This window comes from Pagrus major, chromosome 8, assembly GCF_040436345.1.
Source record: "Pagrus major chromosome 8, Pma_NU_1.0".
Classification (NCBI taxonomy): Eukaryota; Metazoa; Chordata; class Actinopteri; order Spariformes; family Sparidae; genus Pagrus; species Pagrus major.
This window is the reverse complement of record NC_133222.1, coordinates 15,409,603-15,437,400: the sequence shown is the minus strand read 5'-3', so window position 1 is coordinate 15,437,400 and position 27,798 is coordinate 15,409,603. Positions and strand designations below refer to the sequence as shown.

Here is a 27,798-nt window from a genome sequence, read left to right as displayed (position 1 = left end):
CCATTTTATTCCTGATATTTCCTGTTAATTCCAGTAAATTCCCCTCAATTCCCATGGAAAGTTTCCCACTTTGAGAATTCTTGGGATTTTGCAACCCTAGGTGGGACCCACATCTTGGAAATCCAAGCTGCAAGGATGACTGCGTTCAAGAACAACCTTCTTTAAATGAGCCAGAAATCCATAGCTCTGTGTGTTAATTACAAACAAAAAGAACAATTCTGAGTTTCTGTGCAACTTAATGACTTTGTCACAGACAGTAAGTCAAACTATTTATCATATGTTCAAGCTGTCAGGATTTGTTTTTGTATCACTTGTTTTTCTGTCACTTTTTTCAAAAGCAGCAATTATATTCTAGAAATTAAACTCCTCGTATCTTATCTCAATATCTGCCGTGTGCTCCATAACTAATTAAGCGCTAATGAGTTGGGTGTATTTGCTGCAGCTAAATGTGAGGCGTAAATGAGCAGCAGCCACCCCGAGGATAAACAGTTGTTACACAAAAACAAAGATGGGAGAACACGGTACCTATCAAATCCTCCTAGAGATCTGTTCCCGGCACGGACCAGAGAGACGTATTTATATTCAGAGTCTGGAGGTTTGGCCGAAGGTGCAAAAGAAATCAAATTACTGATGTGATTACTGCTGGGGGACAAGTTCATGAGTCAGATCTGTTTACATCAGGAGAGGATGCATTTCCTCTCTCTGTCTGCGCTGTAATTACATTATGACTTTTCTTTATCGAGTGAGAGCAGACTTTACTGGCTGCACATCCCTGTTAATACACAGGAGGCCAAAACATGACATGAATCCACTAAACACAGCACAGTGGCCAGATATGGAGCACCTGTGTGTCGGTATGTGTTGTTGTGTAACCATTACTCATGTGAATCCCAGGCAAGGTTTATGTTTTATACCGTTCATTGTTTTCTGCATTTCTTTGACGGCTGAATTTGGACATTTTCTCACAATATTTATGTCATTCTGAATTCATTTGCTATGCTTTTATCACAGCCTCAAGCCTTTGCACTGCCGCATTGCTCATCACCGTAGAGTGTGCTAAATCATTGTCAAAGGAGTTGAGATTAAGACAGTTTTTCTGTTGACAGGTGCAAATTTGGGTGCTGTTGGCATAACTGTGTTTATACGACACAATTCTAAGGGCAGCTCTTTATCAAACCACTCCACATTACAGGAATTTGCCTCGAAAGAAACTATTGGACTAAATGATCAATTAGAACATTTTAAGGGCCGACATTGAAGGCTAAAGTAATCAACTTCAATAAAGAGTGGCAAAGAAGGTGGATATACTTAGTGTTTAGGAAAAGTTTACAGAATTAAACCAGAGTGGATGTGACCTGCGTTGTGATGTATACATTGTCTCTAAACCCTCAAAAATTAGGTGCTTGTCTAGCTGCTTGCCTGTGACAGGGCACAGAGCTGCATGTCTCAGGCCAAACTCTGAAGGACCACATAAAGGTTTGCACACAGCACAGGGGATGACATGCAGCAAAGGGCAACGAGTTGGAGTGGAACCTCTGACCGCTGCCAAGGACTCAGCCTCTTGTACATGGGGCACATGCTCGAGCAGGTGAGTTACTGGGGCAGCCCCACAGTGACTGTTTGTACAGTACCTCTTAACATCCTATTGTTTACAGCAGTTCAGCAGGACTCTTAAGATAAATCGTTCATGAAAGCATTAGGGGAAGTTTGAGGCAGCTCACACTCATCTGAGTCAGTTTGTGCTCTGCCAAAGAAGAGCGAACGAAATGTCAAGCACAGATGACCGACCACATCTTGTTATGAAGTCAGCAGACGCTCTGTATAAAACCTTTCTGGGAATCAGAATACATCTTTTCGAAAGTCAAGACGCTACTGGGTTCTTTCTCACCTATTGTTGTCTTGAAAACTGGAAAAACATATGTTTTAGTTTACCATAACATGCACGTATAACATGACATGCATGCAGTGTATGCTCTCTACTATTGTTTTTAATCTACATATAACATGGTGAATAGAGCCTAAACAAATAACCACAATATTTCCATTTGATTTCTGTTATTTCCTGTTAATTCCAATAAATTCCCATGGAAAGTTTCCACACAATTCCCTGTAAAGCAGTACTGATACTGAATGGCTCATCCTGATGAAATAAAGTACATTAAATTGTGCTCTTCCAAACACAGTTGAGTACAGGTTCAGGCACTAAAAGTGGGTAAAGAGACCAGGGATTTCTCATTTGCTGCTCGGTCTGCTGGTGGAGCTGCTGCACTCGTGACTGATTGATTCAACATCTCTCTGGTGGAAGAGGTCCTGTCATGTGATGTCTTATTTTAAACTTGCTAGACGGAAAGAAAGATGTTGCTGAGGAACAGAAGTGCATGTTGATGATCCCGCCATCAGTAATTCGGTGTCAGAAAAATCAGGAGAAAGCGTCTCCTATTTTTGTGAAATAAGTCTGGAAAGTACTGTATGTCTTTGCTTTTGCAGGCTTACTGCAGAGCAGTGTTAACCTTACGATAGCTTTCAAAGTACTTTACATTCATAAAACTGTCTAAGAGGAGTTGAAGGCTTTTCATCATGCAACATCTCACTTATCCAGTATTTTTCCCTGCAAATTCACATATCTGAATGAGCCAAATTTACTTCAGTGTGAATAATTTCATCTGCAAGGCCAGAGATATCAGTTTAGTGTATGTAGATCTCCTCAATCATTTCAATTCCATTACGGTTCTAAAATACTGAGGTTGGTCCTAATCTCTTTCAAAGCTTTCTCTGTAAAGCTATTAAATTCCAGATAAAACAACATACGTGCATGGCCTACATCCTGTGTTGCTTCCCCCTCAGACCTCCGTTGATGCTGTTTGTTGTGCCCCTGCCTTCTGCGACCATCGCTGTGTTTTCATGCGTGTAAGCACTTGGTTGAGAGCTGTGTCAGTGCATGGTGTTTATGCTGGAGGGAAATGCGATCCATCACAGCACGGGGCTGTTACCCAGGTGCCTGACTGAGCACAGCCTTGCACAGTCATCTCATCTCACCTTCCTCTCTTTTATGACAGGCAGCTTGGGGAAGGGCTTCAAATTACCTACAAGAGAAAAATACAGCCCTGCCTTTACACATTCTGAAAACCAACATATGTTTGAGTTAGAGGGAAAATATCCACCAGCAGTTCTAGTCAGAATTTTATAAATTGGATTTTGGCACTAATCGCCAGGCACACTGGAAACTGAACCAAGAAGGTGAGGGTGTATATCAATCCAGATCTGTGTTGGAATAATGAAGCAGTTACTGAATTAATATCCGCATGTCCCCACTTCCTGAGATGATCCACAGCAGCTTTCCTGAGATCACAATCACCTAATCTTCATATAATTAGGAGGCAAGAAACGGCCAGGTTCAGTGATGGGTTTTAATTACATACACTCTCAAACAGCCTATACACAGGAGCAACAGGAGAACAGTGGAATTATAATAATCTGGGTAACATCCGTGTCCATTTTACCTCAGGTCCAGGAGTGACCGACACGTTGTTGTATCAGTTATACAGTACATGACCAGATTAGGTATGGAAATGAATGTGTGCAGTGCATTTTTTTTTCAGCTGTACATGTCATTAAGGTAATTTCCAGCCATAAAGAATCAATAAGCAGCATATCTGTTTTAAACCAGTCCTTTAGCTAAAAGCTGCATGTTTTTTTTTTTTACAAACATAGTGCAGCAGAGTGGGGACTGGAAACACAGCACTTCAAGGTAGAAAGGGTGAAAGAGGCTTTTATAAAGAGGCATCAAAGGGAAAGAGGGCACACTGAAGACAGAGAAGAAAATGTACGTAGCCTGTGGGGAACCCATAAAACCAAACAATCAAGCACACAATGATAAAAGCGTTTGAAACATGTGAACTTAAAATACTCTGAGGCTAAAAGAATACACAAAAGCTACATCCGGATGACAGCGAGGTTCTGTTTGGATACTTATATATCATCTATTTATAATGAATCATTTATCACTATTAAAGATTTAGTTATCTTTCCAACTTACACTTCTTTGCAGTTTTTTGTTTTTTTTTACTAGATATTGATTTTTCTTTGTGTATAATCTTATATAACATGCATGTACATACAACATATGCAATACTGTAATGCTTGAGGTGCGTCCCCTATACCAAAGTCACTACTATAAGTATACATTTCAACAGTTGACCAGTAGCTGCATTGTTAAATGTGCAAATTGTAGTCATTAAAACGGAGAAACATCACTTGCATTAGGCGCTCAAATTTAACTTTGATTAAACCGTTGAAGGTGCAATATGTAAGAATTTTGGTTTAAAACATTCAAAAAGTGAAGAAGAAATGAAAGTTTTGACATTATGTCAAAGTCATCTTTATATTTGGTTGCTGAGATATTGAAGTGAGCATGCTAATCAGCCAGCCCCAGCCCGTCTTGTCTCGTAATACCACTTTATACCTCAAGAAAAGGTAGTCTGATAGCATAATTCAGGCCTTCTGCCCTCATAGTTTCAGCTGGGAGATGTGTGCGAGTGGCGACTTTGCGACATTCCATAAGCTTGCTTTTTTAATAAACAAAATAAACTTACAAAATGCCAAGAAAGGGAATTTTCCTTCACTTATTTTCCTTATCAAATAGATAAATACAACCGAAATGTGTTCAGATTTCTTTCTTTTCCGAACAAAGACAAACTTAACTGACCTTTACTCATCATAAAACACATTCCATTCAAATTTGGCAGAAACAAAATAATAATCACCAAAACTGTGGTTTGTTTTTCCTCTGTTCCAACAATCACCATCTGCTGTTTGGTCGAACTGAGCCCTTAATTCACCGAGTGAGATGTGATGATCTTCTTGTTTAACATGCTGCTGCCTTTCCTGCTGCCTGCCTCTCTGATGCCCGACATTGCTCTAGCTCCCCTCTCCTGTCTTCGTCGCCCTCGATGGTGAAGTCCCTGTTGGAACCACTTTAAATCGCCTCAGCAATGTATTCAGACGTCAAACTGGCCTAAGTTGGTCTTAGAAGCTGTGACGCGCCTGTGTTAGCAGTCTAAGTACCAACACTCCCCCCAGTAGTCCGGCTATGGCTAAGTTAGCAAACTAGCTAACAGCAGCTGGAGTCATGGATGTTTACAGAGAAGACAGTTAGCAGCAGTTAGCGGTTAGTGAGGTGGCCAATTCATACATACTGCACCTTTAAATAAGAAAATAAGAATATCTATTTTTCTGTAATTTCTTTACATCACTGTTTTACTGTTTTAGCTCAACAAAGACAGCATTTTAATGACATATATCCCATCTACATGTTTTTCTGTGAACGTACAAACACAGGTTTGTGAGGATATGCTGGTTGTCATAAAAAATCTTTAAAAGGAAAGCAAAAGATTAAAAAGTACTCACTTGGTAAAACAGTCTATGAATACTTCCCTAACTCCGGCTACTGTAGAACTTTACAGTATTTTTTAAGGAATAGTTCGATATTTTGGGGAAATATTCTTATTTTCTCCCTTGCTGAAAGTTTGCTGAGAAGATCAAAAGCACTCTCATGTCTGTATGGTAAAAATGTAGCGAGAGCCAGTAGCTGGTTAGCTTATCTTAGCACAAAGTCTGGAAATGGGAAACAGCTCGGTAGGTAGATTTTGTTACATTTGGACAGAGCGCAGCTAACTGCTTCCCAATTTTTATGCTAAGTGAAGCTAACTTGCTGCTGGCTGTAGCTTTATACTTACTGTAGAGAGACGTAAGTACTGACCATCTTCTCATCTAACAAATGAGTGTGTCTCCAAAAACATTTTTTTTAACTAGTCACAAGAATCATTGGCTTGCAAAGCTGACCTTGAGTCCCAACTGAGGGGTTTAACGGATCTTTTTTGAGCACAACAAAGTGCTATATTGAGTGCTGCTAACCACAATAGCATCCAGATGCAAGTATAAAGTATGACAGAAGAGAAAGGTAGTGTTTGGCATGTTGGATACAATACCTACTTGCGTATTTACACAATGTTCTTTAGAGTTACAGGTCAAGAAGACAACAACGATGACACACTGATCGTGGTAACGTGATGTACAGTATTCCAGGCCACTTAGAATACGGGAAGAGTTTCCATGTGAGGTAAAGGTGGCTTGTGTTGAAACTAGAACTTAGACGAGCGAAACAACAGGCCGTTATACATGTCAGCCCTGAGCCTGGCCCACTCAGTCATCCTCTGGACGGAGCTCTTCTCTCGTGTGAGGATGCGAGTGACCTTCTTCAGCTTCTCCTCGTTCCTCTCCAGATAACGGACGCCCTCAGCCTGAAGCAAGTTGAGCTTCTCCTGCCGGTTCTCATCCATGGAGATGTCTTCGCTCATGTAGGGGTTGAAGCGGAAATAGGTGTTGGGAGGGAGGAAGGCGTCGAGCATGGCGTGAACCTCTGGAGGGGAGAAGAGAGGTGAGCGTGAGGCCGCATAAACACAAACATGACATTTTACACACAGCGCAGACCAAAATCATAAACACACAATTAACTTCCTAATAGCACCAATATGTACAAACACTCAAATGTTGTGTTAAGAGGGAGAAAACCAAAACATGTCTGTCAGTGTGTTACAGTGTAAGCACTCAGGGCTGAGAGTGCGAGACCGAAAGTGTCTGGCTTGTCTGTCATGGTTGTTTTCAAATGCAACATTTGAGAGGCTTAAAATCAACAACATCTGAATGCATACCATCAGGCAGTGGCGAGCAGGAACAGGGTAAATATGCCTGAAGGATCCAAAAGGTTGATGGCGGTCTTTTCTCTGTGTTCCCACAGTGGTTCAGCAGTGCAGTCCCGACATGAATTCTATTAAAACTCGCTGCCTTTACGGCTGTAGGGCAAAATTCTACCAGCAGTAATTTATCTTAAAGGTTATTTGGAGAGTTGTATTGACTTTTACTTCTATTTTATATATATAACCAGTCGATGTACTGTATTGCGTTGTCGCATTTTGAAAAATTATACATTGAGAAATCAAAGTCAACTACAAACTTCCTGAGATGAGAAAAGCTTGCTCCATAGATAATATGTGGATAATTCTAGAGATTAAATATGTCTTCTGCCCTATTATAATTCACTCTTTTCCAATATTTACTACAGTTTGTTCCTGAAAAACAAAATCATTAAATCACAGATTTGAGTCCTGGAGTAGCTTCTAGGGGTGATCATGCAAATCATCTTCCCAGTGCTATCTTATTTTATCTAAAAGAACACTGCCAGGTACAAAAAATACTAAATAATCATGAAATAATCCTACAAAGACACCAGAATTATTATACTTCAGGGAAAACAATTTCAATCAGGAGTTCTGTTTACTTCTAAAATCCCATTATATCAGCCTTATCTGTCCATAACAACAAACTGAAGCTCTACTGATACACCTAAGACAAAGTAGGAGGCTTGTGAAACACGGGGACAGGAGGGAAGCTTTTGAAAAAGAGAAAATCAGCGATAAACACTCTTGCTAATCTCCTGTTTCTAAATAACAAAGCCTGTTGGAGAGCTGGGGAGAGCTTAATCCCAAATACAGGAGGAACAAGTGCAGGGAAGCATCTAGGTCACACGCTGCACCACAGCAGTAGCAGCAACAGGGAGGGGACAGAGCCAAATTTAGGCACAGCAGAGGTGCCCATGTCCAGAGGTGATAAGGAGACGGAAGAGGTTGCCACTACAGAGGGCCACGATGGGACGTATCCAGAACAAAGTCAACCTGCAGTGCAGTATTTTTCTACGCTGCTGACATCAAAACCTAATTCCTTCCCCCAGAAATGACACAGAAACAGAGACTATAATTCATTCAAGTTTTTGTGCATTAATGTGTATTAACCTAATCTTTAATTGTCGACAAAATAACAAAACCCAACTATTTCCATCCATCCAACTATACACTATCTAATTTATTCCTGTTGGCGAGTTTCATCTTCCGACCAGTGTTTCTCTTTGTTGATGCAGCTTGTCTGCGTTTGGCATGTGATGTCATGATTATTGGGACCGTTTTCCCTGACATATTAACTAGTGCTTTGACCAAAAATAATCAGACATTTTTGCTGCTGTGCCAGTGGTCTTGTGTTGCTTTGAAAGCTCCCACATAAAATGCTGAGTGCCAGACCTCTTTTATAGTTAATCAAATCAAATGAAGCACATGTAAGCCTTTTTTGCAGTAGTGGCTATAACTGTGATTAAAAGAGCACTCCCAATATTGAGTATTTCACGTCCAGCATAAAGTTGGGGGACTAACTCGAGAAGAATATAATAAAGAAATATTATATAAAGCATGGACAAGATTAAAGCAGCAGAGGTTACCATAGCTTGATTGTTTCAAGTTTGGTTCAAGCTCCAAAAATTGATGGATCCTATACTTCCCATGATGCAACTAATAGCACTTTTGGTGCTATTAGTTTCCAATGAAATACCTCCAACTGTTGGGGATTAAGACTGAGAGAGCTGGTATGAACCCCCCAGCATTATTGTTGGCACTGCTATTACAAAGACAACTAGATTGTTTCTGTTTTCTTTAGTATAGGAAATAACAACAACACAGGACAACACATGAGATTATTCAATCACTTACACTATAATAAAGATGTGAAAGCAGACAGAAATGCTGCCAACCTGAGTGGATCGTCAGTTAATTTTCCTTTTCCTGAGAGATTTGTTTGCTGGTATCGGACAAAATTGCATAGTGTAAACAGGGTTTATAGGGAACCAATCAAATCTCATATGTTTATATTATTCTATTTCCCTTAAATTCTGCAATCAACATTTACTTCATAATGATACTTTAAAGCAGAAAACCTCTAATGCCAGTTTAATAACATTTCACAGTGACTGTTACTTACCCTCAGTGTCTGTGGCGCTGCTGATGACATTGGTGAGTTTGGTTTTGAGGCTTGTGTAAGTGCTGCTGCTCTTGCCAGGAGTTTCAAAGCGGCCCGTACCGAGTGAGACTACACACTCCAAGGGTGTGTTAGGCCACAAAGACTTACACTCATGGATAGCAAGTGCTGTGGGGTTGTTAATCAGCAGACCTCCATCCTGTGCACAAAACACAACAAGTGCCATGTTAGTGACTCTATTTACAGGCTATGAATGTTTTTTTATGCCAAGACCACAGTCAGCGAAACCAATTAATTGGCATCTGAAACCTCAGAACCTTTCACGGATTTTAACAGTCAATAGATGAAATTTTTAAAAAACATCTGACGCAAACAAAAAGAACAGATCAATGTGCAGTTACAGAGCTGCTTCTAAGTCTACAAAGCAGTTGTTTTTTCCCCTTTCTCTTCTTCCCTCACATTTTCAGTCAGACTGGCTTTGATATCGAACAACCGCCCAGGAGTGCTTTTGCTTTGGATCCATAGCCTACCCAAGGCAATGGGGGAGTAACTGGAGAGGCTGTGGGGATTGTTGAATAGGCATGAGGCTGAGGGGCCGCGGGGCTGAGGGCTGGCAGCAGGATCAAACGCACAGGGGCCAGTCCTCATTAAAGAGGCCAGGCTGGGGGGTGGGAGCCGCGGGGCCCCAAGTGTCTAGGGACACACTCGGGGGAAGAGTGCTTGTTTATGTGACTGTGTGCATGTGCATGTTTGATCGAACGCTCATGCCTGCTTAGAGTCAATGCATATAATAATACGAGTACGTGTTTCTGACAGCATATGTCACATGGATTCACACACATTGAGCCTTTGGGAGCAGAGGGGGGGGAACAATCCGTCTTCCCAGCACACTTCAGCAGTGTCGCAGCCTAACGACAGCTCTGTTCAAATCTGCTGGAGCACACAGCATGATGGGGAGTATGAGTGCTGCTACCAAGGCAAAAGGTCTGCTAATCATCCAGGGAGCTGGACTGGGAAATTGTATCATCAATCCAAAGACCATGAAAATAGCATTGCAATGGGAGTCGGCTATTGTAGTTTGACTGGGGGCACTGCATCAAGTAAATGGACTGCATTTATATAACTCTTTTCTTGTCTTACCGACCACTCAAAGCACTTCAGGAGCAATAATCATTCATACGCAGACTCACACACCAATGAAAAAGCCATCGGGAGCAATTTGGAGTTCAGTATCTTGCCCAAGTACACCTGGCCATGTAAAATGGGGATCGAACCACCAACCTACTAATTATGTGGATGACTAGTTCTACCTCCTGAGCAACACTTGGGCAGTTTACCTTTGGCAATACACATACATTCAAATTTGTACGTGTCATAAGCCATGTACCACATACAAAACGTGTCACATCACGTTCATATTACAGATTGTGGTGTCACTATCAAGTCAATGACTGCAGGTCGAGACTGCGTTTCAACATTTGTAAGTGTGACACCACTGGATAATTTGAGGAGACCTTGGGACAATTTCCAGCCATGTTTGTGGCTACAAAAAAATGGATATTTTTAATGGGAAGCCAACCAAAACAAGTATTCATAAATGTTTCCCTAACCCAAACCAAGTGTTTTTTGTGCCTAAACCCAATCAGAGCATTAGCACATTGTCAAGAGGTAAAAATGTTAAACCTAACATAATTTAGAAAGGTTGGAACATAAATACATGTTAAGTTTCAACATATCTGTGGTTGGCAGAAACGTACATTGCCAAAATTTACTGATGATGGTGATTGGGCTGAGCTCCCATGATAGCATGCTAACATGCTCACAAAAACATGTTTATGTTAAGCAGTTATAATGTTCACCATCTGTTCTGACATGAAGTACTGGTAGATGGACAGCAAATTAATCAGCAACTATTTTGCTAATCAGTTATTCGTTATGAGTCTTTTGTTTTTGAAAGAAAGAATGCCAAAATTCTCTGTTTCTAGCTTCTCAAATATATTCATTATCTGGTTTCATTAGTCTCCTATGAAAGAACCCCTTGTGTTTTGAATAATTAACTGATTAATCAGTCAAGAAAATAATCATTAGTTGGAGCCATACAGTATATTGGAAGTTTTACCTGATTATGGTACCAGATGAAAAGTTAAGAGATCATTAAAAATCATTACAATTCATTCTGAGGGGGAAATGAATATCTGCCTCACATTTCGTTCCAACCTCTATAGTAGGTGTTGAGATATTTCAATAAATAAATGAAAACCTGCTAGTGGCAATAGAGAAAAGTCATGGTATCACATAAGTTGTTAGGAGTCATCCTTTGGACACATGAATGTCTACCAAATTTCATTTAAAATTCATCCAATAGTTGTTGAGACATTTCACTATAAAACAGAAACGTCCAACCTCATGGTTGCGCTACAGGAGGAGTCAGGGCATCAACAAAATGATTGGGATTCATCCTCTGGGGAGCGTGAATGTCTGTACAACACAGTTGATATTTTAGTCTGGACCAAAGTGTTGGAGCAACAGACTGGTATCGCCATCCATCAAGCCACCTTACTTGTGTGGCTAAAAATGACGAAGTGTGAAAAATTACAAAAGAAAATGTCTCCAACCCTTCTGAGTCACAATGATAGAAGAACTTTCTATGATTCAAAAGAAGTAATCTATTCTATTATGATAATATACAGTATGAATCATTTAAAACCTTATAGTTAGTTATTAAGTGAAATCCCTGCGAAAGCCAGAGCCTCAGAGAGCACCCATCTCACTGGCTGAGATGGAAGTTACACAAAGAGGGTTTCACTCTGCCACAAAGCACGGAGGAACTGCTGAGGCAGCCGTTTGTCCAAAGCACGTCATTATGCACCAGTAGGGTGTCTGGCAAACCAAGAAATGAATCACAGAGAAGGGAGAAATGCCTGGACTGGAATTGCTCCTAATGGAGACTTAGAGGGACTGACTGTCGTGAGCACCAGACGAACCCAGCTGGAAACAAAACAACCAGGCAGTTTTCTTATCACTCACACCACTGTGAGAGGCTCCATTTTCTGAACTCAGTGGCAATTATGGCAACAGTCTGCGTCCAGTCATGGGTTCTTTGTGCTCATAGCTTGGGGCAAGTTTCACAAGCACAGTGGTCGGCCTTGCACACAGAGCCAAGGCATGTAACATTAGAAGGCGACCGCACAATGATCTTGTGAGCTGGGAGTTGAATGCTATAACTTGTCTCCATTTCAGTGCACCTGCTTGGGCAATTCTGGACATAGTTGAGGCCTTTAAGTAATGTCTGGTTTTCTGGCAGTGAAGAGGCTTCGAGGTGCCACTTTCTTTGCGTGTAGCAGTTACAACTTTTCAGAATCACTAATTCAGATAATTTGCATCTGTCATCTGCTTCCACAACTGTCGCAAACAAACAAGCTTCCTTGAGGAAGATGGCACCAGGCTTAACATACACTGAGAACAGTTAGCCAGATGCTAAAGCAGCAGTGGTTGAGTCAGGGGTCTTGAAACACACAGTGTGCAATTTCTGCCACTGGGAGTCTCTCAATCAAAGCGATTAAAACTAAAGACATAGTGTGATGATGTTGTGAAGTAGCGTCAAAGTCCTTTTAAGGACGAATTGATGAGTCCCGCAGCCTGAGGAAAGAAGCTGCTCTGTAGTCTTGTGGTACGGCAGCAGATACTTCTGCATCTTTTGCCAGACAGCAGCAAGGTTAACAGATTGCGGCTGGGGTGAATGTTATCTTTTAGGATCCTTTTAGCTCTATGCAGACTTCACCGATATCATTCGTGCGCTGTAGATGGGTACCACTGATGCTCTGGGTGGTTTTCTTCACCTACTGTAGAGCCTTCCAGTCCTGGGCCATGCACAGACCATGGCAGTTTGTGATGCTTCCAGTCAGGATGCCTCCTATTGCTCCTCTGTAAAAGTTGCCAAGAATTTGACTCCAGACTTTAGCCTTTTTAACTTTCCTTAGGAACCTCATCTTTCTTGGTGATCTTGTGCAAAAACATGATTGGCTGATATGTTTCCCAGTTCGGCTGTGAGGAGCAGACAATTGGCCTTTGGGGGAAGGTGTCATACAACCGCCATTTCTGGAATACAGACTTTGTCGTCTTCAAAATGCTTTAAGTGGTTTGTTTCCTCTTTTATAATGTCTCTGGTAGTGTGGGATCATGCAAGTTGTTGTCTTCGTTGTTAAACAACCAACACTGCTGATGAAAATTAGTATTAAAAAGTTATGTTATTTCTAATCATGTTTGCAGACTTCCTTCCTCATACTCTGATGTATCATCTGATGTTTCCCTGGAGGTTTTGGCGGCAGTAGTCAAATGAAACACACTGTTATTTTTGGGTTTGAACATTGTTGGAAACATTGAGGATAAAGAAAGCACACAACTCAACAGAATCTATAAAAAAGTCTGCTCGTTTTTGACATTTTAATGCAGAAATGATACATATTAAATCCTTAAAGCCACTTTTCAGAGAGATACTCATACTTGGCCCACTGCCACATTTTTGCATAATGGTTTCTTCAGGCCAGGGCATATTTGGATCAAGAGCTAAGTTAGAAAACAATGATCTGCTTAGTACAAACTGCAAATGAGCTTTGCAAACAAAATGTCCAAACTCAAGCTGTCTGTCAAACACGCAGCATGACGCTAGGCAAAGGTCATTTCCATTTATCAGGATTTAGAGCTGTAATGCTGCTCAGACTTACAATGACTCCATCTCACTGTGAAAAAGCGTGCCGTATGTCAGCGGATAAATGTCCTCAGAGGGTACACCCCTGTCAGTCGTGACCATCTGACGGATGTTAAACCTGAGAGTCTGAGCGGATGCTGAATTTCTGACATGACGAGTTGGTATTCTGCCTTCCTGGAAAGGCCTAATGCTTTCCTTTGACAGCGTTCCTTGATTCCGGTAGAGCCTGTTTGTTGATACTCCAGAGAATCACAGCTCCCTTGGCCCTGTCTTTGCCCTTCAGGGTCTAATAGCTGATTCACAAATCAGCTCATCATTTTCCTGTAACTCACATAAAGCATGTTTTCAACTAATTAGGGCTCCTACCACACCAATGGGAACATGTTTCACTTCTCCAGATTGCCAATTATACTGAAATACGGCTTTAAATAGGAACTGTTCTTACAGCTTCTTCTGAAATAAAACTACAGAGATGATACAAGTCGCGATAAATAAACAAAATTAAGACATGCACGATTTATAGGTCCCTTGCATTGCTGTTTGAAATGTCTCCGCTGTCATTAACTTTTGGGAGCTTATCTTCATTGTGCCAGTTTAGGCTGTCTTAGAAGGGGAGAGCTGATTTGAATAGGAAAGAGGCGCTATCGTCAGGATCAGTAAAAGTCATTTCACGCCCCAGTGTATGTCAGCTCCCATTAGCTGGGACAGCAAACTTCATCCTCTTCATTCAGCCTGTGTGTATCTCTCTTTCTCTAACCCCTGGGTATGCTTCAATGCCGTCTTGCTGGAGGGTCATTATGAGCGGCCACAACACAGAAGAGAACAGAGCGCTTGCTTAAATCTAAATGAGGTGAGCCTTCGACATACATGTGGTGCAGCATTCACATCGCAGTCCCAGTGAGCTGCTGCAGTCATTATGATTTCTTCTTTGGCTTCTTTGACAGGGCTGCACCGAGGGGCACCGAGCTCTGTTGTGATTTATTATTACAGAGGCTCTGCCATTGAGGCTCCCGTCCCTCTAATGATTAATTAGGGAAGCATTACATAAGCAATGGACATCTGATTATGCCTGTCACAATAACCAGACTGTTTTCCAGAGAGAGTCATTCAATCGATAAAGTAGATAATTAGGCTGCTATTAAAAACTCTCTTGTGCAGTCTCAATACTTCTAAATCTTCAAAATCAATCCAAGCTGTTTGTGCATAAAAGAAAGAAACACATAATCAGAAACATATAATCTGCTCATTGAGTAAAATTAATTGGCCAAATGGCATCCAATCCACATAAAGGCCACCACTGTCAGAACGTGAGGATGAGAATGACAACAGTGTCAGTGCCACTCTTAAGTGGTGGCCAGGTCAAGTCAGAGGTCTTCATGCCCTATTATCTGATTATGCCGGCCAGTTCTCCTCTTTGCCTTTTTTCGCTTCATAGGCCCCAAAGGTCACATTGAGGTTCAAGTCATCTTCCCAGGGCTGTCAATAGAGGAGGGACGCATCTGTGAGAGTGCCAACTTCGCCGCAGGCAGGCAAAGAAATTGAGATCTACTGTGCACAGTTACCTTTTCCCACACATTCTGTGAATACATGACCACACATGTGCAGCCAGTATTGAAACAATGAATCATCCCTGCCAGCTGCAGCCATTCAGATTAAACCGTGACAATTCCTGCAGTGATATAAATGGGTGAAGAAGCTCCTTGCTCATATTTACTCTGTCTGGATTCTTCGGGGCTTTATGTACATATTTGACAACTTCATATTTGAAAGCATAATGTTTCTGTCTATCATAATAAGTAATCTACAGGGCAATTTAAAGCTAATTTCCCTGCCGCACACATTGAGAGGAGACTGAACACGCACACTTGCATATAAATATATTGTAATACGAGGTCTAAAGCTGTGGTTTATATTCCAGAAATCTCTTCTGGAGCCACTGCAGTGAGAGGCTTGCTATGAGTGGTGCAGCACTGCGAGAAGGTGAGGGGGTTAGAGACAGAGGAAGATGCGGAAAAGCTTTTACATAGCAGTCAGTCAACAAAATCAGTGAACTGGCCTAATCCCCAAACAAGTGTGCCAGTGCAATCAAGTAGCAGAGCATGTATTTAACTGAACAAAAAGGGCAGTCGGTGGGGTAAGGTGACAATGACAGAATCCATTTGTGCGTGTTTATACTCAAGGGACAAAGACCCTGAATCTGAAAGGGGGAAGCTGTCTGCAGCTGGGCTCACAAGTCTGAGCTCCATCCTCCAACAGCCTCCAGGCCGAACTCCCAAGGCTTAACACAGGAGAGGGCTGGGATAAGGAAGCAGCTAAAAGCTCAGATTCATACTCTGCCGTCGCCACCCTGACTCCACCATCCTTCCTCTCCTTGTCTGAGAAGCACTGTGGTGCTGAGTGTGTAATTTATGACCAATAACTTCACCTCCAGTGGCCTTTACAAGGAAAAGAGAGAGAAGAGAAAATGGAGATCAAAAGGTTATGATTTCTTGAACTTCACTTTTGGACTAGCACTTAATTATGTGAGATCGTATGCCTCTTCTTCCTCTTTTCTCACACAGAATCAAACAGTCTGAGTTCTCTAGCCAAAGCTGCCACTTTTAATGACTTCTTAAACTCGTATATGACTCATTCCCTGTCATTTCATAGCAGCGAACAGTATGGGTTTGCTGATATGACCTACTCCGTTTTAGACTGTGTGAATTCTCACTGCTGAATGTTATGCCATATTGGGGCTCTCAAGGGTGCCACACTGGGGGTGGTGGCCCACTGATCCAATGCCTCCCATCAAATGCTGGCAGAGGTGGGCACAAAACATGCTCCCATTCCTCCCCACCGCCTCAGGAGACGCCATAGCAACTAGCGGAAAGAATCGGGCCCTCCTCGCCATTCCACGCATGCCCTGGCATCCATTGTGAAATGTCTGAAGTCTTCTACTTCTGTGTTCTTTAGCGCAGAGATAACTGAGAGGGCTTTAATGTGGAACCTCCCTCCCTTCATCTTCTTCTATTTTTTTGCTCGTCTCCCCCTTGTCCCCCCTCACTAAGGCATCCTCTTCATGGCTATGGCAGCAAGTGTGAGGCTTTGATAAAACCATTGCCGCTTTTCTTCAAAAGTCTTGCTCCGAGTTAAAATTTCCCCTGCATTACCAGTCTGAATCTGGCTCCGTCCGATTTCCATTCCAGGCTGCACAATCACAGAAACATCAACGAACAATCACAACTTTCTTGAAAACGCTGCTTGAGAATTCCGGCATTCGTGCAGCACATGGCATGGCAACTCTCCTGTGCTCGCCGTACAAAAGGATGATTGTTTGGGGCCTGAATTAAGTGGAAAACTCTGTGGGCGTTTGTGGAAAAGAGCGAGATGACTCTCTCTCTAGGGAATCCTGACATCACACAGACAGCATGTTATGCTCACGACTGGTTTAAGTGGCTCAAGTAGCCAGCAAATAAAGCCTTCAGGCTGGGTGGCATTTTGAAGATGGTCAGGGAAACTTACTATGAATGATGTTCTTTGACTTTTATTCTGGTTTAAGCTGCCCCAATTATGTGCACAAAGTGTTCTCATTCTAGTTTAAATAAGATTTAGCAAAGACATTTACTCAGTGAAGATTTGCTAAAAATGACATAATGGGTGCCTATGTGAGCTTTGATTAAATAGTCAATTTTACACGTGTTTACAGGTCTTGGGAGTTCCACTACTACTAAAGTTTCTAGCCGAAGATCAATGTTCTGATTTTCAAAACCCTATGTTTTCTCGAATACCAAAACCGAGCTAACAAATGCTGGTGGAATATCTAGTCATGGTGAATGCAGGTTAAAACTATTCCAAAAATAAAAAGAGAAAGAAATGAGCAACAGCTCAAATCACACAGGAATTGTCCGTCAAGGCAAAACACCTCCTTAAAAATATTCTTGAAAGATTTATTAGCCAGTGGAAAAACATGAGCAAGGCAGAAAAAGTGCTTGTTAGTAAATCAGAACTGAAGCTCTCTTTTTCTCATTTCATTCAGCTTTTTATTTTGAAGTTTCCAAATTAAATGAAAATAAAGTGTGAATGTAACCAATTTCATGTCAAAGGTGTTAAATCTATTAAACTACTGACGGTGTCTCATCTTCTCACAGTATGAGGTTTCCTGCTGGCGGCTAACAGAGTTTGGAAAAGCACTTCCATAATTAGATTGTCTGTCGTTTCATTCTAACGAGGCAGATGTAGAAGGCAAACAGTTGTGTGTGTGATGAAGGCAGCGCTGCACTGGGCTAATTTATGCATCTTCGAGTAGGGTGAAACCTGCTAGACGGCATGCTGGGGGAAATCTCCCACCACAGGTGGGGTTTCATCAACCAGTCTCTTTCATTCTCTTCCCCTGAACTTACCCATTCACCTACACAACTAACACAGCTTCCAATTAAGAGTGTGGGAGCGTGCCGACATGGGATATTGCCTTTGATGCAAACACATGCTCATTCACGTGTTTGCTGTGTCTACGTTGAGTTCTTCAGTCTTTACACCACGTGTGTTTGAATGTCAATTCAAGGAGCTATTGACATCTGAATGTGACAGGTCAAACACAGGCAACATTGGCAGAATACTCAAACAGAAGCAGAACATTACGACTTACATCTCTGTTCTCCTGCGTTTTATGTCTTTTTCTAAAGCACTTCTGTTTTGACCACAACAAAAATTCACGCTCGTTATCTAAGACACTACTCAGGTGGTTTCTTATTTCTTCTGTTTACTGACTAAGCCCTTACTGAAAAGCTAAAGGCAAACAGAGCCATATGTATTGATCAGTAAAACGGTGGACCGGCGGTTTGTTATGTCACTGATGGCTAATGCATGACTGTTTAGTGGAGATGGATTTAAGTGTGTCTCACTGCGACTCTACCCGTCACTCTGCTGTCAAAATGTAACTGACTGGAAATAAACACTGACAGGAGGGAAATGCAGTTCCTCCCTCTCACTTGCAGATGATTTTTGTCATTAGGCTTCTCGAAATCCTTCAAACTCCCCACTGACTGGCACAGCATTTAAATCCAACACACCAACAAAAAGCCCTGTATTACTGTATCAGAGGACTGCAGTGAAATTGTCTCTAGGTTTGTAAATATATGGTGTAAATGTGAAGAAGGGTGTGAAAGAGAGCATGAGTATGAGGTAAGTCTTTACGGGAACACTGAGCATTAAATATCATAGTATTTCTCTGGCTAAGCAAAAGTCTTCAAGCTTTGTACAGTGAGGCAGATTTTTGTTTGTGTATTAGAGTATTACAATTTCACTGAATGGTAATAATAAAGTGTGAGAGCAGCTTTGTAAGAGAAAAATATGTGTTTTTACCGACATTTCCAATAGCCCCTAAATTAATTCTCTGATAGCGTTATATTAATTGGACTCATTTTGACCCAAGTAACTCAAGAGGAAATGTTGGTTGATACGTGAGACAGGATCAAGAGTTATGGGTCAAAAAGTGACCTCACCTTTGGCTTCGGGGTAACCCAAGAAGGCGTACTTTGGGAACTTGACTATCAGCCCAGTAATTTTGACTACAATCAGAAAAAGCAGTGCAGTGATACAGCTCACCTTTTTATTTTGTGTCTTCACAGTGTAGAGTATCAAAAATTGTAATAAATTATCAGAAGGAGAATATCCCACATACTAATAATGCATTCGGAGTCAGAGTCCCCTTTTAATGTAATACTGTATTAATATAATAAGTCCACTGCAAGTGAGTTTGATCACTTTCTCTCTTCTGTAACAGTGATAGAGAGGTAAGTCGTATCATTTAATCATTAAGCTCATCATGACCACCCTTTTCACTACCCTGTTAATGCTATAAGTGGGACTGACCTGATGGAGATCATTTCCCAAGGTGAACTCCTGGAAGTATCCGGGGGCTGCTGACGTGGCACGGATGGCCTGCCAGAGCTGGTGCTGACAGCCCCCCAGGTAGTGAGAACGCACCCCGGGATGCAGGTTGTAGTTCCTGAACACATAGGCCCTCAGAGTGCCCCGGTTCACAATGGTGCTCACTGCTGCCACCTACAGGTCAAGCAAATTACATATACCAACTTTATTTTTCAGCATGAGGCAGCATTTTACAAGCAACACATTTAAAATACAGACATAACATCTGGACCGACATTCTGACAGGTCAATTTAATATCATCTCTGTTCTGTGAGCCTCGACAGAGTCTGCTGACATAAAAAATCGTATATACTTCTTTACCCACACTGTCCTATATGGCTTTAGAGTGAATTTCCCTTCCCCTTGTCATGCAGCAGTATGCAGGAAAGAGATAGAGAAAGGAGCTTTCTCTGTAATACCCCGCTATACAAGGTGAGACGAAGGCTCACTGGTCGGTGTCAGAACAGAACAAGAGGGGAGAATGAGTCAGACCATCTTCTAAAGCTCACCTTGGGGCATTCAGGGTTTCTTGAAGTCTCCACCAGGAGGTGAGAACCCATTTTCTCTCTGTGGAAGGGAAGATCGGATGATGTTATTTTCTGGATTAGTGAATTCTGGATAGCAGTGAGACTTGTTACAGATTTCTTTCTGCAAGCTTCACAAAATCCCCCTGCATACCAGTAAATGAAACTTCAAATCATTTTGTGATCACCATTATTATTTCTGTTCTAAAGGTTTGTAGGCCATTTACAACAATCTTTGTGTGCTTGATCTAACTGCTTATAACATTAGAGCATCCAGTGGCAGTTTCTACCCTTTTATATTAATAAAGTTATATTAATTCACTTTCCATATTATGTGAAAATTGAAATTTGCTTCAGTTAGGTTATCCATCACTGTGAACATCATGTCTGCTTTTATTTTAATCCAAGACTAGGACTGCAATTTACGTACTTACTTAACTATTTTTATATTCAATTATTCTTCTAATTATTTTCATGATTAATCCAAGAATCATTTGGTCTATAAAATGTCAAAAAAAGACTCTTTGTTCACCGCCATAAATGAAAAAAAAGGAGCAAATCTTAACATTAAACAAGCTAACACCAGCATGGACTTTTTTCATCCAAAAAAAAAACAAAAACAGAAAGGATTAATTGATTATGAAAATAGCTGCCCGTTAATTTTCTTTCAATAGACTTATCAATTAATTGAGTGATTGTTTTAGCTCTTTTCAAGACACATTATTGTTGCATGGCAATGTAGTACAGACTTTGAGAAGAAATCTGCAGTTTAATAGAAAAGCAATATCACACAATTTTACATAACTTTGACAAAAACAAAGAGCAGACATGATGTTTACTTTGATGGACTCCCTAATTTTAGTAACCTCCAAATAATTTTATGTTTACGTTCATAAAGTAGTGAAAATTAAAAACATTCAACAAAGAAAGGATTAAAGAAAAGCACATAAACAATAACGTGCTTTTGAACAGTTTCACCACATTCATGGCATTTCAACATTGCTCCACATCACATAAGCACAACCACCACCCTGCAATCAGTGAAAAAGGAACTTACTTGAGGATGTTTTCCCATGCCTCGCTGTCATAGAAAGCATGGCTCCAGCCCATCTTCACGGTGCCGACAATGACGTTCTGCTTGAAGACGTCTGAGCCCAACTTCCGGTAAAGATCATCACACTCGTTCAGTGGGATTTGGAACACACCCAGCATGAACCCAAGTATAGCACCTGAGGGAAAAACATACACAAACATTCAAATAGGGAAAGTCACTGACAGGTACAGGCAGATGAATCACACAAAAGCACATTAAGTATGAGAGCTGCAGGCTCTCCTGTGGGAATGCAACAAGATAATCTTGGTAATACATGAGCAAACAGGTAGTGTACCACTTGTTCCTCTCAAGGTGTGGGGTTGATGAGAGGTTAATTGCCTGGAAGAGTATCTGTTAAAAGTGACATAACTATCGAGGACTGAAACTGCCAAGATTAAAATAAATAAATAAATAAATAAGTAAAATGGGAAAGCAAATAAAATGGTGACTTAATAGATAAATAATACAGAAGCAAATTAAAACAGAAATATCAATTTATGTAACATTTCGTGAATTGATTAATGCCTTCATTTATTTTTAATGTTATTTTTGGTAGATTTAGGTGCATATTAATGTAGTTATTGAGCCATTTATTTAATCATTTATTTGTTTTTGTTTTTGGCAGTTTCAGTCCTCAACACACCAACCCTAGGATCATCATTTTCTAGCAAGTGCATGGGATTATCTGGGCCATTACAACTGCTTTTTCTCAATGATTGAGGATCCTTGACAGGATTTCCAAGCCACAATAGTGCTATGGGGGCAGAGATGGGGTGTACCTGAATATTGTGGGTGAACTAAACAGATGTCGCCCAGATGGGTTTTAAATGTGTGAACATCATTCGATCTAGCAGGCAGATTACATTGTGCTTTGACAACATTGACTAAATGTGAAAATGAAGTACCTCCAACTGTTGGGGATTAAGACTGAGAGAGCTGATATGAAGTGAGGACAAACAGAGACTTCTGGTAGTGATTAAAGGCCAATGTGCTGTGCAAATAAAATGTACTTTTTCAGTCTGCTGTGAAATTAATACAACCCAGTGGCAGATGGAGAAGACAGTTTGAGGATGGGCCACAGCAGCCCCTTGTGGTGATTTTGTATAGAAGGGAAGAAGTAAGAATCAAACGAAGCAAAAACAATTTATGAGATATATTACTTTATAATTAAATTTAGACAATTGTGAAACAGCTTCACTATGGCCTAACTTGAGTCTGAAACAGCAGGATAAACATTAGAGCGGTGTTAGTGTTGAAATTAGGTCAAAACAAGTAGAGCAACAAATGGGTCAGAGTGTGATCAGTGCTGCTGCCAGTCCAGCCTGCACTGTTGCACTCTGCTCTCATAATCCAGACACATAAATAAACATTCAAAAGTAGAGCAGGAGGATGGCGTACCTGTGCTGACACCACAAATATAATCAAACAGTTTGTAAATGGGTTTGCCGGTCAGTGCCTCCAGCTTCTGTAACGTCTGAAGTGCAAGAATTCCCCTGAAAGCACAAAGCCAGACACAGACATACACAAAGAGCCATAAATTAGTAAGATGACAACCGCAGCACACAAATTGGCCACAAACAGTGACAGTTGATTGATTTTCCAGCTAGACTAACAAAGACAAATGGGAAATAAATCCCCATTCATTTAACTGAATGTTTCTCAAGACTATATTCATTTGACAGATTGAAACAATAGAAGATAATAGAAGCAGTAAATTGCTTTTCAAAGCATGGCCTTGGCTGCAGCAAATGCCATTTAGTTCCACTTTGAAAAGACTTGACATCAGTGACTCTTATCTTACAATAAGATAAGGAAAGAGCAGAACTTGTACCTTAATCCTCCTCCATCTATAGACAGGATCCGTATGCCCCGGCCTTTAACAGGTGTATGGTAGCCCACAAGAGCGAGGGCTTCTCTAACTGCTGCCCTCAGGCCTGGGTCACTGGCCTGTTTCAGACGCAGAAGGCAGGGGACAACCTTCTCCTGTGGGACACATAAACGTATTGAGGCAGTCAAAAGTGGAAATGAAAAACACAATATTTCCACCATGAAAGGCCAATTCTGATCATGCAGCAAACAGGAGATGGAGCTCAAATTTGTGAGGGTCTCACAAGCTGCTGGAGCTACCGCAGCATTAATCTGTCATCCTGCTGTATTTACCCTCTATCCTTGTATTTGTTTTCACTACCGGCTGTAATGCATTGCTCCAATTCTGCTGCTTGTTTTCTTTCAGCGTGCAGTCACTCAAACAAGGGCACAAACAATCAATGCTTCCTGAATGAGCGGTCGATCTCACCGTCTCTCTCAAATTAGCTGGAAAGTTTTGCCGTTTTGAAAGTCAAAGTTTAATCAGAATGAATTTAGCAAACAAGGTGGGGTCATTTGCGATTAAAAATTAATGCATATAAAACAATGCAGGCAGAGCAAAATTGTTCTAATCGCAGCAACTGGCTGTTTAAAAAGTGCAATATGTAAGAATTGGCCACTAGACTCCCTCTAACTGTAGCTGACGTTAGCTATTTAGCTCAGTTAGCAGTCTGGAATGGGAGCTTGGGGACCAGGGAAGTGTTGGTGCTTACACTGGTTAGCATGCTTACTTCTCTGAAACACCTCCAGTACATCTGAACTGTTATTTCTTTCTTCATTTTTGAACATTGAAAGGTTAGCCTTTAATACGTAAGAATTTAGTTAATTCTTACACATTGCCCTTTTAATGGCTATACATACCTTTAAGACATTGGATAATACACAATACCTGAAAGCTACAACCGACAGAATCAGTGAAACCCTCGGGAGACTTCTGTGCTGAGGTGACATGAAACTGTCATGATGTACATTGAATGATAGAATTGGGATAAATGATTGTGGGGAGTCAGAGGACCTTTTTTCCTCACAGCACAATTGCATTGAGACCAAATTCAGGTCAATCGCCACAATGTCACCACAGTGGTCTACTTTCTCCTGCCTCCATTTTTATAGCTCTAAAAAAGAATTCTTCTACAGTAACAGTATGTTGAGCTAAACACTGTCCTTTGTTCACACACTAGTAAAAGTGTTCTTGGTTTGAAACGGGTTCACATTTAATATGTTCCTGACACCATTACAGATAAGGCTGAGACATAAATAAATGCTACAGTATGCAGTCTGCATATAGTTGCCACGCTCTTGACATTTTGCCTGGCATGGAAAGATTCTCAAACACAAGCAGAAGTCCAGTATCTACGTTATTTACATGCTACAGCTGTTTAGCAATCCAGGCCACATATAACACTATCATGTATGCATGAAAAGCATGCTGCAGTAAACACTGTCTTGACACCATGAGCTAGTGTCAGACATAAGAGTTGTTGCTTTTGTATATGCTAAGCAGCACCAGACACTCTGCTGACAAAACGTGAATATGCTAGCATTCTGCAAAAAAGGGGGAAAGAATGCACAGATTTCTTACCTTGACTGCGACACCACTAGTCTCTGGAAACTCCAGCAGATGGTAGCTGAGGTCCTCCACCCTGTTGATGTAGACTCTTACATCTGATGCCCTGTGGAGACCCTGCACCAGAGCCCGAGTTCGATTGTCCACACTCACCCTGGCAATGATCTAGGATAAAAAATAATGTGCAACCAGTGAGGTCCAGCTTTTGAGCATTAGCTAGGACCCAAGTTAAAACCTGACATGGTGTAAACGTCATTTAAAAAATAAAACGACAACTACTAACGAATTAATATAGCCATTATTGTTTTATTTCTTTCTCCCCTAGCATCCTAGACTAGGAGGGGAGTAATAAGTGAGAAACACATAATAAAATCGCACATATTGCGATTATTTTGACAGATATTACGATTGCAAAATGATTCACCTTAGTGGGAATAATCCTTTTTGTGTCACAATATTTATTTTAACTGAAAAAAATAAAAAACTATTCAAATTATGGTGACATGAGATTTGTTGGGGTCTACAGCACTGTAGTTGTCCATTATAATGCAGTTGTTTGTTGTTTTTTTATCTTTATCAAAAAATTGCAGCTAATAATATTTGAATAAATTGTGCGGCCCTTGTTTCTTGCTATCTACTCAGTAAAACAAAAATATATTTTTAGTTCCTTAAAATGACTTAATCTGACCTTGACATAACTAAATGTCAGTTTTGTTTGTATCTCCACACCATAACAGCCTGGTTTGGCCTATATACTATAAAGTACACACCTTCCGTGGCCCTCTGACGTCACAAGGGAGTTATTTTTGAAACTAGATTCCCAGAACTCAGACAGCACATCAGCATACTACATTGACATTAGACATATAGAGTGGCAAGAGCTGTGGTCAATGTGTGGACAGGAGGCACTGAGCTCTCCTGGACCAGATTCTCAGAACTATCTGATGAGGAAATCATGTTTCACTCAAACATAGACACAAACCATATCCCATATCATGAGAACCTGTGCTTGAACTAACAGAACAAAATGTTTACAAAATTACAATACGATCAATAAAAATACAAAAAAAGATACAGGCATGATCAGCACTCCAGACAAAAAGGAGCATGCTTGTTTTATACAGACCACATCATTATTAGTTTTGGATTTTTTTCAGTGAAATTAAATGCAAAAATGCGAAGCGTGATTGCAGTATCTGTCACAATAATAGCAATAGGATTTTTTTTTTGCATGTCATTCATCCTTGGATTATTGAGATGTTATTCGCCCAACATTAGGTAACATTTACAAATTAAACATTGCATTTTGTTGACATACCTTTTCCCTTTGAAGCAGAAGTTTCTTGGCTTTCTCCTCTGCAGCCTTCTGCTCCTTACTAAGTGCGGCCTCAGCCTGTTTGACTGGCGCATCCTCAGACTTCTTCACCTCCACTGCAGCGCTTTTGGACTCTGCAGTTCTAAACTTGGGGACCAGGGGTGCAATGTAGCTTCCCACAAAGGCTTGTACAGTGGGAGCCGAGTAGGACAGGTAGTGTCCTAAACCCTTCTTGGAAGCAGGTGGGTTAACTGGAGCAGCAGAGACTGTTTTATCAGACACTGATACGAGGTTGCTCGTTTTTTGACCCTGAGAGGAAGCAGAGGAGGAATCAACATTGTCCACTTTCTTGTCCTGAGTCTTTGTGCTGCTGCCAAAGTATGAGTTGATGTGATGGGCCAGGTAGTTGTAAGTCTCATCCAGGCTGACTGAAAAGGTGCTGGGATGGAAAAGTGCTGTGGCTTGTTTGGAAGTTGTGCTTTTGCTCTCAGAATCACTCGATGGAGGTTTAAGCTCCTCTTGCTTCCTGGTACCATTGGCTTTGACAGCGGGAACAACACGTCTCAGCCTTTTCTCCTTAGGTTCACACTGACTTTGAATTGTGGCAATGACAGCTGCATGGGAAGAGTTGTGAGGATGAGTGGAGGTAGTGGCACTTGCATCAAACGTAGCAGCAGAAGTTGGAATAGAGGGACTGGCAGGAGATGAGTCACATATGGGTTTGGGTGTAGCAGATGCAGAAGGGGGAGCAGCAATAATGGAAGCAGGACTAGGCGTGACTGCAGTTTCCTCAGTTTTTGGCGTTGACTCAACACTAGTCTCAGCCTTTTTTCCAGCCTTTAAAGCATTGGGTTTGAGTCTGGCGATTTTGGAGAGAAGTTCTGTATGTGTCCCACTCACAGCTTTAGAAACTGTGTCCAGTGTGTTCCTGACTCGCGACATGTGTTGGCTCAGACCAGCAGACCACCTTGAGGCTGAAGTGTTCAAACACAGGGTGCTAGTGTGGAGACCAAGCCTTTGTCGAAACTGATTAGATTTCAAGAACCATCCCTTGCGCCCAGTGATCCTCAGGTGTTGGATGTGCCTCCAGCTGAGATAGCCAACCTTGTTGCAATAAGGTTGTTGTACGCGAACCCTGCAGTGAGAGGTACCAGACAAGGGAGGTGATGCTGCTGACTTTGGAGTATGTCTCTGCCACAAATGAAACGCTCTGCTTACTTTCACCCAGGTATTTGGAGCCCATTTATGACTCATTCTTTCAGATCACAAGAGTTTGTGCCATCCAAAGCAATATTAGGTTTATGCTCTCCCTTTCCAATAACCTGGTGATGATAAACAAAACAAAAAAACGTACACATGAAAGGACGAAAACAGAAAAAATGAAAATGATGAGAATGACATGTCAAATAAAAACACTAACATTGCTCCTAAATAAAGTTCAAGCCTCGTTAACTGAGAGGACAAAATAGCTAGCCTACAGTGACAACAACACATTTCAACATCACCTAGCTGTTAGCTCTACAGCTAGCTAACTCGCCAGCCTTCATAAAGGCCACACAAGTCATAATAAACCATACCAGTCATTTTATATCGTCGTATAATGGAAGTCGGGAGTCGTTAAATACTCTCATTAGGTCGCCGTCCTTCGCAAACGATTACACCAAAGTATAACAGCGTACGGCAATACATACGGTCACTCAACCTGACACTTGTTTCCAGACTGACGTCGGGACGTCGGTCAAAAGAAAAACAATGATCACGTGACGGTCAAAGTGCTCTGCAATTGGCTGTTTATCGTTTGACCCCTTAAATGGAGTCTTTTGATTGGTTGAGGAAATTGTCCCCACCGTTTAACCGCAGTAGAGGGGCAACTTTAATATTTACCGGCGTACACCGAACCATTCCTCAATGGGCGGAGTCGACAACCAGTGTTTAAATTGCGTCCCCACCCTTGCACGCGG

The 27,798-nt window shown here is 41.3% G+C and overlaps 1 protein-coding gene across 1 annotated transcript; it reads right to left on the bottom strand.

The window, feature by feature from the left end:
- Window positions 1–5,238: 5,238 nt before the first annotated feature.
- On the bottom strand, window positions 5,239–27,559 carry LOC141001113 (calcium-independent phospholipase A2-gamma-like). The gene is made up of 10 exons (XM_073472080.1): window positions 27,415–27,559; window positions 25,841–27,159; window positions 24,538–24,687; window positions 22,921–23,072; window positions 22,488–22,582; window positions 21,054–21,225; window positions 19,982–20,039; window positions 19,415–19,606; window positions 8,860–9,055; window positions 5,239–6,418 (listed from the first exon to the last, which is right to left on the bottom strand). The coding sequence occupies exons 2-10, from the start codon at window positions 27,089–27,091 to the stop codon at window positions 6,141–6,143; spliced, it is 2,544 nt and encodes an 847-aa protein (XP_073328181.1). The 5' UTR covers window positions 27,092–27,159; window positions 27,415–27,559; the 3' UTR covers window positions 5,239–6,140.
- Window positions 27,560–27,798: the final 239 nt, after the last annotated feature.